Source organism: Poecile atricapillus, chromosome 17 (assembly GCF_030490865.1).
Source record: "Poecile atricapillus isolate bPoeAtr1 chromosome 17, bPoeAtr1.hap1, whole genome shotgun sequence".
Classification (NCBI taxonomy): Eukaryota; Metazoa; Chordata; class Aves; order Passeriformes; family Paridae; genus Poecile; species Poecile atricapillus.
In genome coordinates this window covers 6,904,160-6,917,644 of record NC_081265.1, presented here as the reverse complement: position 1 = coordinate 6,917,644, position 13,485 = coordinate 6,904,160, and the positions used below count along the sequence as shown (strand labels likewise).

Below are 13,485 nucleotides of genomic sequence, written 5' to 3'. Positions count from 1 at the left end.
TTCCAGGACAGCCATGGAATACAGGGACTAGAGGAAAGCTAGTCCAACACCCCTTAGAAGAAACACTCCCTTGCATTATCTACAGGACCATTCAGGAGGCTTCAGGAAGCACTAATCCCAGCATTACTGCAGCTTAAGGGATACATTCACAGCTATTCTTTACCTCCAACAGTGGTGCTGGATGTTGTGGTGGTTGTGGAAGCAGCACTTGTTGTTGTACCCTTTTTAGTGCCAGTCACAAATTCGATCTGGTAAGGGGAAGAAAGAGGAGAAGATAAAAAAAATGAAGTGTTAAGATACACAGCCTTTTTTTAACCCACAGAACCTCTCTATGTTTTTTAAAAACAGCTTTTATGTGATGGAAGACATTGGACTGGCCTCTGAGCTGCCCATCATGCAGGAAGGAAAAGACAGACCTCTCAGGCCACAAGAATTAAGGATTAATTAAGTTGCAACCCAGCTCCTAAATCTGATACAATAAAAATGTGTTTGTCAACTGGTACAAGCACAAGATTTGATACAGCTCAGACAGCATCGATCCTGGTCATTAAACACTGTATTTATACAGTTAGAAGTTCTTGTTCATTTTACTTTAAGGAACATGCAAGGCAAGTCCCTGCTTGCACAATTTATTGTGACTGCATCACAGCAGGAAACCTGGCAACAAGAGCTCCAACAGCACTGCAGCCTCAGAACTGCAGATCTGGGCAAGGGCATCATCAGATACCTGGATTACTGTGCAAGAAACCAAAACAAGCAGCAAGACACAGCATGCATTGCATGAAAAACCTCCTTGTACTGGAGATGGAAGGAGCCTTCTGCAGCTTAGGTGGCAAATCTTTAACATCAGACATGTTCTAATGCCAGCCACTGGCTTAAAGGAAACACAGGACAGGAATGAAATCTCTTCCAAAGCCTGTCTGTGCTCTTTTTGGGGCATATCTAAGAATAACTGGGCTTGTCACAAAATGCACAAAGTTAAAATAGGCCCAGCTTTTCTGGAAACTGGATGCAACAAGGAGAACAGAATGCAGGTATTGTCTCACACAGAGAAATTATGAGGAAATTAAGCTTTAACTAGGCTAGGCACTAGGAAAAATGTCATAAATTAAGGAAAAAGTTGTTCTTTATTCATTATCTTGCCTGTATCTGACTTACTTAATGCCATTTTTAGAGCTCTCATTTAAAAATACTGACAAAACAGCAGGAAATCCAGTGGAATAAACAACCTATAAATGGACCTATAAGGAAGGGCAAATAACTTTATCTGTGCAGTTTGGGAAAGACATGCAAGAAGGAAGGAGAGATCTGGGATAAAACAAGCAGTTTTAGCACAGAAATAGCAAAGCAAAAGAATGAAATTCAGCAGGGAAAGAAACAAAAGCCCTGCACCTGCATCTCTTTAGGTTTTGAGTAGGTACCTTTGTACGTTCCTTCTTGGCCTTCTCCAGTTTGTCCATCTCAATCTTCTGGGCTTTAGCTGAGAAACAGCAGAAGATGTAAAGCACTAAGAACAGTAAAATTCCACAGTTCTCATTTACACATTTCCCATTAAAAAAAAAAATCAAATTCTATATAGAAAAATTAAACTTCCGTGAAAGCAACTGCTGCTTTTTAATCAAAGCATTGCAGCACTAATTTAATGATTTGAGAGATGAAAACATTGCAGAACCAATTTAAATTAAAAGCCTTTCCAAACTGATGAAGCATCAATAACATTCAGGCACATCCAACCAGAATGGAGTCATTAAAGAGCATGTGATGACTTCTCATTTATACAGAAAGTGAAGACTCCAGTGTAGTTAATTAAGTACAAAACACAAAGACCTAAGCTAGGACAAAAAGAGACTTCCTGGAATTACCTAGTGCCTCGTAATATGAATCCTCTGACCAGCCATGAGGATCAAACATGTCCTGAAAAAAAAAAAGAAATAAATCAGATTAGGGCTATTCCCACAGAAACAGAACCCAGTGCAAAAATGTTTTATGTATTGCCATTCTCTGATGATAATCAGAGGTGACAATGAGAATCATCACTGATTTCTTCCTGTGTCCCAGTGACACAAAGATCCCATCAGACCTTCTTTTATGGGACCATGTTCTGTTGTGAATGAAGAAACAGCTTTGAAGCAAAAAAAGGATGCTGGGGTAAGTCATGCATTTTTCTGCTACTCAGCTTCTTTCCCCACTCAAGGAGTTCCATTCAGACCTCCACAATTCAGCAGTTTTTGTGCAGAATCATTGTAGCAAAGGTTGAGGCCCTGAGCCTCAGTGCTACACAAAAACATTCACTTCACTGCAGAGGCTCAGACTGAGGTTGCCTTACAGGACCTCTGAGCAAGCAGGCTCGAGAAAGCCTGAGGTGAGACTTTACACCTCTGTGTTACCTTTATCCACTCCTTTTCCAGTCAAAAGCACTGCCCTCACCTTTGGATAATTTGTACCGAGTTCATCGATGGAACAAAACTGGATCAGCTTTTCATAGATGCTGCAAAGGAGAAGCAAGAGGTCAGAACAGAACCAGGGAGGTAGAAGGGAACAGAAGTGTTTCAGATGTGTAAACAGAGAGATGCTGTCACCTCTTCACACTACAAAGTGAAATGAGAACCTGGGAAGCTACACCTGCTATGATGGATGTGACACCCCATTATCCACATTATCCCCTGGAACATCTCCCAGCTCCCAGAACAGGCACATCTTCTAAAGTACTTCATCCTGAGTCTTCACATTTTAAATCTAACCAACACACCAACTCCAGCTGCTGCTTTACCAAACACAAAGAAGAGTTTTACTGTTCCAGTCACAAAATTGAGAAAGACTATTTGTGTAAGCAGTAATCCTTCCTGTTCAGGATCCTTCTGCTACAACTCCAACAAAGAAGAAAATTCTTCAAATTTGCTCTGTGGTGCTGTGGTCACATGAAAAGATGGTGGCTCACCTGGGATTGCGAAATTCCTTTTTCCTCTGGATGATGTAGTTCATATCCATGCCCTCTTTCACTTTCCTCTCATACAGCTTTTGAATTTTATCCTAAAGGAGAAAGATCATAGGGTGAGCCAGGATGAAAAGGAGCAGCACACCAGCTGACTACTGGACATGTGAAAAGAAGCCAGCTGAACCAGTGACATCCTTGACCTGAGCTAGGATTTCACCTTTACACCAGAGCTAGGCTGCTTAAGTGACACTTTTTCCTTGAATGTCTGAAGTACCTTCATGAACTGTCTGATTGGTAAAGGAATTATCTTTGCAATTACTGAAGGCTTTAGTGATTAAAGATCTGTATATAAGGCACAGACTCCTCCTTCCCAGTCTATTGCTTCCCTTTACACAGAGAAGCCAATTTTGAAATCCAGAGGTTCTCCCACCAACTCACAGCACCCACCAACACCCACCTGCAGCCTCAGGTGAGCACCTGAGAAACAGCAGCTGGGCTACACTGCCCACAGGGCAACATCCCTGCTCATGTGTAACCCAGGCAGAGCCAAGTTCTGCTGGAGAACTAAACCCACTGTGATCATCAGGTATTGCTGGGGGTGCCCACTGGCAGCCAAATGCTCTTAGGAACAATGTGCTCATAAATCCCTGCTTTGGTACCAGTCAGATGGAATCAGCTTCTCTTTGCACATCACCCACAAGGCACAAGCCCATGCCAAAGACAATTTAACTGACTCAGGTTGCAGATGTCAAGCAGTCTACTCTCCAAAAAGGCTGAAAGATTTCAAATCAAACATGTTTTTTTCCTTCCTCAGCAAGGTGGATGAAAGTATGTAAAAGTATTCCTACTCTGGTGATGGTGAAGGGACAGCAGAGGCAGGAGCTTTCAGAAAGATCAGAGAGTTAAGTGGTATTGCTAAAATATCCTCAGTAATTTCCATCATCTTTTCTTTATGACTGAAATTTCTGAAGTGCAAGAGGCACATAAAAAAAGACCAGAGGCTGGGCCTTCAGTCTTTCAGGATGGGAGAAGCTGAGTCAATTTTCTTCTGTTGCTTCTGGTTAAGTCACTTCATGTCTCCCTCCCTGGACAGTCAGACACAGAGCTGACTATTGTCTGAGGGCTTGCTGCAGCCTGAATAAAAGAGGATTGTTAAGAGCTGATATGAAACTCAACAACCTTAAAAAAATCTTCTATGAGATAAATTTTCATCAGGTTGTCAAATAATCAGCAAGAGGAAATGACACAATCTCCACATCCAGCACACACATTGTGAGGTTTGAAGGAACAAACTGCAAAAAAGTGAATCTGGGGAGTAGAAATGATTGAATAGGTGTTCCCTTTTATCCCCTCCCCATGGAGTAGCAGTGAGGTTCCCCAAGTCCACAGATGGGCAACTACTCAGTCAACTTTATAATAAGAAATCCTCCCTTTGGCAGAGTTCAAAATACAGTTTATCAGAGGAAAAATTTGACAAAAGAGCAAACCACTAGTTTTGCACTTTTGCATTTCTAAGCAACAATCCCATCTCCTTGCTCAAAGTGCTCTAAGATGTGGTTTTACATGCCAACAGAGGACAAGTTCCCCTTTGATGTAACACACTAAATTGCTGTCAAAGGGGAAAAACTCTGCATTATTCTGTCTGCCCTGTCAAGCTCTGTGCATTCCTCAGGTCTAACACACTCCAGTTCATTGATGTCAGAACAGTAAAATCCTCCTACAGTACTAGAGGAGGTCTGGGTGTGCCCAGGTACGGTGTGTGGAGAAGAAAGCATCATCTGGATGGTGAGTCACTCTGAATCACCACTGCATGTTAGGGGCTACTTTATAGAGCCTACAGGAGTGATTCTTTACTTGTATTTCTGCTGGGCAGAAAATCAGAGTTAAAACTCAAGCATATTGAAAGAGCAGTCCCTACTCTTTCATTTGCATTCAATGAAGAGAACACAGTTCTCACTGCTGTTATTTGGGTGTGCACCAGAGAAAACATGCATTTGTGTTTTTTTGTTGCCTCTAAGGTACCAGCCTTCCCTCCAAATGTTTACAATCCAGAGACATGTAGGTGGAAAAGGAATCCAGGCATTGCTGCCTCAACTATTCCAGTTTAGGGGATTTTGGGCCTGTACAGAAAAACAATTTGCTCTTTGCTAGGGAGCTGAATTTGCTGAGGTAAGGGGAAAGCAGCCCTGACAGTAAACATTGCTTCTGTGTCACTGCTGGGATCAAGAGCTGTTTTAAAGCACAAGTAACCCAGAGAGGCTGGAAAACAGCTTAGAGCTACTTTGAGATTCCTAAACTAGAACTGCTGTAAAGCCTAAAGCATTAACATGATGCATTCATGAACTCAGTGTGATAAAACCCAGTTTTAATGCTGGAGCTTTGCCTTGTGCAAAATTACTGAGCTGGGTTCCCAAATATGCCCTGAACTACAAGTCTTTAAAAAAAATAAATAAATGGACTTATACCAACCTGCAATTGGTTAGAGCATCTGCCAGGGGGCTCAGGAGGGATTTTGATCTCATCTGGAGACATGTTCCGCACTCTCTCTGAAAAAGAAGCTGGAGAGGGCAAACTGGGATGAGTTCTGGCGCTACTGACAGGAATTTCAGCCATACAAGTCATTAAATTTGTTTTATGTCTTTGTCATCACTACTCCCTCATTGGCAACCCAGGGCAAAGGTGATGAGAATGCTGACAACTGGTACTTGTGGTGTTTCCAAGATGCTGAGCAAGAAGCAACTAAAGAACCTGAAGGTTGGCTCATTAAAAGAGAGATGTGATGCTTGTTTTATTGATACCTACACTCTTGGAAAGAGAATTGGACCATGCATGTGGAGGAGCAAAGGATCATTTTTATGCAGTCTGGTTCTTTGCCATTTTAGGGGAGATAATCACTTGGTGACTGTTTAGTGACTATTTAGTGACTATTTAGTCACTATTTAGACTATTTACTTCAGGACATACCTGGATGAACCAAAATGGTTCAAGGAGGGAACAATGATCCCTAAGGCTGTCAGGAGTTAACCACAAGAAATTACATTTCATCCTTAAGTTAACACTTCCTTAACAGGCACTTTGATCTTTGCTTACAGAGACAGACTATTGCTAGAAAGAACAACTTGTCCTGCAGGACTGGGAACAGCCCAGTCCAGATTGCCAAATTTCCACAGCTGTTTGTGCTGGGATATACTACTACAGTACCTGATTGCTCTGTAAAGATTAGTTTACAGAGTTATCAGCAAAAGAAGCAGCCACATTTCCCTCCATTGCTTGCTACTTTCCCACTATTATGGGAAACCCAGGCAATTTTCTGGCCAAGCCAGAAATGTGCCCCATTTAAGCAGCTGGGATTGTTTTCAAGCATAATTTGTCCAGGGAACACACCCCAGAGTTGCTCTGTACTGGATAAGAGACCTGAGAGCAGCACAGAAGTCACATAGACCAAGTTTTTCACACGTGCAGCTCCTCAGTTATGCATTCCTCAGTAAAGCTGCCTGAGCTGCAGCTCCAGCACGCAGAGTTCAGCTCCTCTGAATACAGGCCAGGAGGGCCCAAAGGCCAGACAGGGCTGCTGGAACCCTGGAGAGCTGAGGCTACAGATAAACAACACCACACAAAATCAGTGCTGCTACAGTTTCCATGTCCTTTGTGAAAATGTGAAGCACTAAGGACAATATCCTTTGGAGAGGCAAAGCTGGCAGGCGACCGCTCATTCTATTTGATCAAGATGTTGCTGAGGGTTAAATTCTTCAGCAGTTGCCAGTAAGGAACAAAAAGTGTCCTTTGGCATTTACCAAGTGGGAGCCTTTGTGGAAGGAGGAAAGCTTGCCAGAGCCCCCAAAGAAAGGCAGGCAAAGGGAGCTCCCTGACAACAAGGCACATATTTGTTCCAGGTTACAGCTGCTGGTGGGATGGGGAAGCCTCTGGGTCAATCAGAGCTCCAGGAAACCCAGAAAGATAGTGGCAAAACCACAGAGGTGTGGATAATACACAGCACACAAGGCTTGCTGGGAAAGGTAAAAGCTGCTTACTGGCTTAAGAGGTTCACAGCATCAGCAGAACATTAAAAAAAAAAAAAAAAACAACAAAAAACGACCATTAAATCTTTATAAGGCAAAGAAAGCACCTAAAAAAAAATTAAAAAAATAAAAAATAAAAATCAAGCCTAGCTCCACATTAGGCATCCCACAGAGAGGGATGTCTAGTGTCTTTGCAGATGAGGCACAGAGAAACAAAACATTTATGGGAAGGGGAACTGTGTGCTCATATAAACTCAGGAACTCTGGGCAGGAATTCTGTTTTACCAGCAAAAAAGTGTCAGTCATATGAATATCTTCACCAATCTATTCAAAGCCCCCTTGAAAAATAAATCATTTTGGAGGCAGAACAAGAGCTCCCAATGAGACAATGTATTTTGATTAATTACTTTCCAGGTTTGGTGCTCATTTCCTCTTTTGTTTGAGCCTTGTGAAAACAATCCTTTATCAACATTTTGAGGAGAAGCATCTTATAATGGCTTACAAGGAACTGGAACTAAGAAATCTTTGCCTCCTGCAATCCCACCAGAGCTGGAGGCAGCTGAACACTGCCAGCAGCAAGGCAGGACATGTACCTCACAAACTGAGCACAAACTTGCAGCATTACTCAGTTATTTCATCACTTTGCTGCCAGACTGAGGTGCCACATCATTAGGAAGAAAAGGGTGAGTTTAAGGGTGAGTTTAAGCCCTTTGGGCTTATTTACAGTAAGGAAGTACAAATAGTCCATGCCCTCCAGCAGTCCTCGAACTTGCTCCCCATTCAGACAGAATGGCTGATTCCACAGCATCCTCCCAGCAGCTCATTCCCTAGAGGAAAGGGTAGCTGGGATTATAATCCTGGCACTGCCATGAATGGCCACATATTCCTGTATAAAACATTTTGTGTTTTTCAAGTCCCAAGGGCAGCTTTCCACCCTCTCTACAGCAATAACTGCAGATGAACAGCTCACAACAAGGTGTGTCCTCACAGGATACATCCAACTGCTCTGTGCATCCTGTTATTCCTGCCAAGATCAAAGTTTTACTTTGACATGAGTCACAGGTAGTGACACTGGCTACAGCCCCTAATTTGCCCTGTGATTTGCAGCCTCACAGCCTAGAGGATCTCCAAGTGTGGACCTCAGGAAGTGGCTGTTGGCACAGTTAATCACTCCAGGCACACCCAGATTCTGGCTCACAGTAAGTAAATATCTTCCTCAATCAGATTCCCAGTCCTGACAAAGAACTAAGGCTGTGAAGCAGATCCCGTGAGTCAGATGGGGGTTCAAGAAAGCAGAGGCCACTGCCCCTGAAAGCATCCTGCTGCTAAAGGACACTGCTGCTGGTGCTTAGTCCATACATTCTCCTTCTGCAAGCTGACCTAAAAATTAAAAACTTCATCAGCACAAGCAATAGGTGTTTGTAGCTTTTTGTGCAGTCAGCACATGCACTGTGGTAAAGGAGAGCCACTCCTCTGCTCCCAGGCCATGCACAGCACGCCAAAGCAGGCAAATATTACGGGGTACCTTGCAAAGACTCAGCACCCCAGCAGCCAGTGGAAGATATTTGCTCACCAGACCTTGGTGAGGCAGAAAACAAAATGTAAATGCAATGTTTAATGTGCTCTTCAGTTTGAGATAGATGGATTATCTACAAGGACAGTGACCTATACCAAATAGCAGGAGACAATCTGCAAAGCAGGAGAGAAAGAGCAAACTGTGAGCTCCACTTCCAGAAGGAAACAACTGCTCTCAGTCCAAAGACTGTGCTGGACCCATTGTCAGAGAGCACACAGGAATTCTGTTTCCTACAGATGGGAAGGAATGTTTTCCTAGTGCAGAGAAAACCAAAAGAACAGAGAGCACAGGAGCTGGCTGCACAGGACAGACATGGTACAGATCGTGGCTCTTGGATTAACGCTGCTCCCAAGTAGGATGAATAACTCCTGTCCCTTTCAGGGGTCACTTATGTGCTGTGTTTGAAGCAGCCACAAGGGATTAGAGGCAGTTAGTTTGTTTCTAAATGTCACACTATACAAAAAAACAAGGAAAGGGTGATCAGAGTGACAAAGGTTTCCCCTGGAGACATGCAAACCGGTGGTGCCTGGTCTCTAAAACTGCATTCCCTGGCACTCTAGTCAAGGCTGCTTGGCATAAACCAGGGTGTGGGGGGGGGTTCTGATTTGCTGGCACCAGAACAGCCAAATCAGAGGGAAGAACTGGAGACAACAACATGCCAGTGAGTCACCCATCCATGGAAGGACACCAGGTCCCTTTCTGCTCCATGGGCTGAGAAATGCAGAGGGAGACCTGCAGCTCAGCCATACTTTCTGCTCTTATGAACACACTGACTTTGTGGTTAGATATCCCAATGGCTGGAGAGAACATTTCTTATGATCCAAAAGGTAAACAACCATGCTGCAAAGAACTTCAGGGCCAAAAAAACCCCTACATCCTAAAAGTATCATTTTGCAAGGCTGCAGGAAACAGCAAATGCAATGTCGTGGCAGCACCATGAACTCTTCAGAGTGGTACAAAAAGCTCAAAAGGACAATGCTGATGTAAAAATCTATGAAAATAAGTTTCACACATATTTCCTTCTCAATCATGGGGCTAAAATCTCCCCTCTCATTCTGTCAGCCACTGATTATGTGATCACTACTTTGGCATAAGTCAGGACAACCATGCCCTTCCCAGCAGCTCATCACTACTGTTTTCTTTGTGCCAACTCCAGTGTTCACCTAGCATGCACTAAGCACATCAGGGAATGGATCCAGCTGGAAGCCTTACAGGGAAAAAAAAAAAAGAAACAACAAAAAAAAGAGCAGTGAAGATGGATCCCAGCTGGCTCCCACTCCCAGAGCTGCTCCAACATTACTGTGCATCTGGGGGAGGTAAAACACAAACAGTGCTTTTGGCAGGAGACTACATTTATTTAATACTCAAGCAACTGCAGACTTTAATAAAGGTGATGCTGAAAAATGTGGGGTTATCTTCTGAGAAGGGCAGGCCTGTATGCTTTTAATGCAAAAAGCAGTTGTGAAAAACTGTCCAAGGAGGACTTTGACTTCCCCAGACTGATAGACAAAAACCAGATTGGAGCAGTTATTTGTTTTGTGTCAGAAAATCTTGCACCTTTTTCCATTAAAAAAAATTTAACTGTGGAAGTCCAAGCTTCCAGAAAGGGAGTGGTTCTTACATTACTCCAACTGTAGGTCTCTTGCAACAGTTCCTTTTCAACTAGATAAGATATGGTCTAATGGAACAGACCTACAGAATCCAGCATGGCAAGTATGCTGACCTCTAATGACCTGGTTCTGCACAAAGCCAGCCTGCACACTGCTGTTGGAAAAGGATATTAAAGTTAAGATTGCAGAGACCTCAGACCAGGTCTCAGACTCTCCAATACTGTTCACCCATACCAAGTGTTCCCTGTGCTGCTTTTAAACCCATGTACAAGTCTGGGCCATCCTGAGATAAAGAAATCCAGTCTGGGCAGCCACTGGGGGAAAAGTGGACTAACAGAATTGTAATCTGAGCCTTACACCTTCCTCAAGAAAGGACTTCCCACTACATTGCTCCACAACTGTACAGCTTCACCCATATGTAAAATACAGAGGAAAAGAGCAGCTGGCTTCCTGAGATTTTGCTGTACTTTTTACCCCAAATGCTGTTGTGTCATATATGTTTCCAGGGTGCATTTTGAGGTGGATGTGAGTAGATTGGAGAAAGATTTCTATTGCATTTGATGATGAGATTGGTTGAAGCAGTTTTGCCCTCTAAAGGCAGAAAATCCAATAGAGCAGTTGCAAAGTCTGAGCAGGCCAACAAAAAAAGACTTATAAATCCCAGACTTCAGTGACAGCTGCTGTAGGAGTCACAGCTGAGCATCTGAGTATTTTCCATCTTAATTTATACTTACACATTTTAAGTCTGAAATATCAAACTGCTTTGAGAGATGAAGCAACTTCCAAACTCATTAGTTTTTAATGATGTTATTACATGGTACCACACGACTGCAGAAGTAACCTCAGGAAAAGAGGATCAGTTCAAGACAGTCAGAAATGCAGTGTAAAATGCAGCTTCTGTGCAGTTCCCAAGAGACCAAGTAGAGAATTGTATTTCAAGATGACAACCCTGGACTTTCCAAATCTAATAATTGTGCAATGAATAAATGAGATGTCACAAAAATCAAGTCAGTTTTAGTAACCATTAGAAAACATACAGTACTATGACAGCACAGCTGTAAATCTCTAAGTGGCTCACATTTAAATGTGAATAGTTTTGAGAACAAAGTCGTCACTCCAGGTTCCACTGGCTCTGACTAGACAAAGCTACACTATTGGTTCTAAGTTCATATAGAAAAACACCAACATTTCAGTTCACTGAAAATATTCAGGCAGTAATTGAAACTACAGCACTGCCAGGGCAGAGGGAAGATGCTTTTTTTACAAAGCAGGACTTACAACATCTATCTTAAAAAAAACTGTGAATAAATATTTCTGAGTGAACTTACCAACTAGCTCCTGAGGATCTCTTTTCTCCACTTCTGAGAATTCCTGCAGAAAAGGAGGGAGAAACAGATTTTAGTCAAGTTATGCCTCCAACCTAAAAAGCTACACTGTTTATTTGTTTGGAAAATTACAACTTTATTCTCAGACAAGAGAATAAAAATTAAGACTGAAATTCGATTTATTACATAAGAGGACAACATTTGGACCATGGAAAGTCAAAGTCTAATAGGATGCACCATTCCTTTGCAAAGCTAAATTTAATGAAAAAAATTAAGGCTTTGTTTCACCAGGTCTTGGACACTGAACTCCTTTGGAATTCCACAGAAACTGTTGTACTCTAAGCCTTTCCTCAAAACAGATCAAACCATGGATTCTTCATTTCTGGTGACTGGCCCTGGGCACCAAGCAGGAGTTTTAGAGGCAAACACAGGCTGGATCCAGCCCACAGGAGACTCCTTTAGTCCTGGGAATGCTGACCACAGGCCTGTGCAACTCCCAATGCTCTAAGCAGGATCAGCCTGGTGCATTCCCCAGAGGATGTGACAACAGCCCAGATGCTGCCAGAGCCAGAGCTCAGCTGATCAGCCTCTCCAGCCTCCCAGAGCTCTGCAGGGTCCCAGGCTGCAGAGGTTTGCCAGATGTGTGTGTGTGATTCATCTCTGCCACTGTACAGGGCTTTGGCTGACAAACCCTCTCCAAACCAAACTGCCAGGGAGAGTGGTGGTGATGCAGATCCTGCATTCCTATTTTAGAAGGATGATCCCACTGCCAATTCTCTTGCTGCTGCTTTCCAGGAGTGATACAGCCAACCTGCTCTAGCAGAGACTCAAGGGCAACCTCCACTGGCTTGCAGTGCTCTGTCTGGAGATCTCCACACAGTTAATTGAAATTAAGGACACTTCATTTGCAGATGTTTGCAGCAGAGTGTGCTGAGCAGAAGGCATTATGTAGGATAAGACACTTAAATATGGTTTCACCATACTGAGACCAACACTCAAATATTTTGGTGCTTCTGGGAGATCCCAGGAGAGTCACAAGCGATATCAAGTTCAGCACAAATAAAGTTTCTGAAACAGTACCAGCTGTATGCCAGCATCGAGCTCTCCCCCTGCCTTCCTCCCAAAGACCTTTTGTGACTCACTGGACTGTTCATCCAAAATTCCTCAGTGCCTCCAAACACTGAAGCCATTCATTGAACCTGACACTGACAGAATGCTGCCTCCTTGCTGCTTGGTAACTGCTCCCTGACCCCCTCCTTTTCTCCATTTCCAGTCAGGTGAGAGGTGCATCAGGTGAGGAGAGAGCAGTGAGGTCACCAAGCCAGATGTGGGAACAGCCTGTGCCAAATTCACTCTGAAAATGACCCATTTTCAGAGAAGACAAAGCCCTCTGGAAGCAGAAAAACAAATTCTTTGTATGGCACTAACTGCTACAGGGCATTTTTTTATAGCCATTCATGGAAGACACAAGGAAAAAAAAAAAAAAAGGCACTATTTCTGCATTAGTACACTTGGATCACAAAAATACAAGGCTAAAGCTATTTCAGAAAAAGAAAGAAGTACACAGAGGAACACACATCTTCTCCCTGGCCAGCTGGCCCCAGGCCCCTCTGAGATGGGCTGAAGTGTCACAGCTCCAACCCCTCTGAGACAAAGCCTTTGGTGTGTGCACCAACAGCTCTTTTCCCAGGGCCTGCAGCAGCACAGACAGAAAAATTTAAACAGGAACATGACATTTCAAAGCAAAAAATTTATGCCAAAGCAGTAGCTCTCTTTGGTGAGAGCGCTGGACAGGAATCCAGGAAAGCCAGACTGCCTTCTCCATAAACCTGCATGGATGGGGAGTTCACAGACTGAGCTTCAGGTCACCACTGGAGAAGTGGGAGCAATTCTGGGGTAACTGATGGGCTGTGAGGACAAATCCAGATGAATGTGGAGGCTGAAGATGCTGCAGGTGCAAGGTAACATCTGTCCAGGCACATACAGTGACTCACCAGCAGTAAATACATGTGGTCAGGAG

General features: G+C 43.4%; 1 protein-coding gene across 2 annotated transcripts in view; it reads right to left on the bottom strand.

Annotated features, from left to right (window-relative positions):
• Positions 1-13,485, bottom strand: part of SAP30BP (SAP30 binding protein) — a 28,817-nt gene that overhangs the window by 2,095 nt on the left and 13,237 nt on the right. For both annotated transcript variants that reach the window (XM_058852312.1, XM_058852311.1), the window contains 7 exons: positions 11,469-11,511; positions 5,405-5,493; positions 2,939-3,030; positions 2,428-2,488; positions 1,863-1,914; positions 1,422-1,480; positions 164-248 (listed from right to left, as the gene is read on the bottom strand). In XM_058852312.1, the coding sequence (XP_058708295.1) occupies positions 164-248; positions 1,422-1,480; positions 1,863-1,914; positions 2,428-2,488; positions 2,939-3,030; positions 5,405-5,493; positions 11,469-11,511 (481 nt within the window). The remainder of the gene's footprint in view (positions 1-163; positions 249-1,421; positions 1,481-1,862; positions 1,915-2,427; positions 2,489-2,938; positions 3,031-5,404; positions 5,494-11,468; positions 11,512-13,485) is intronic.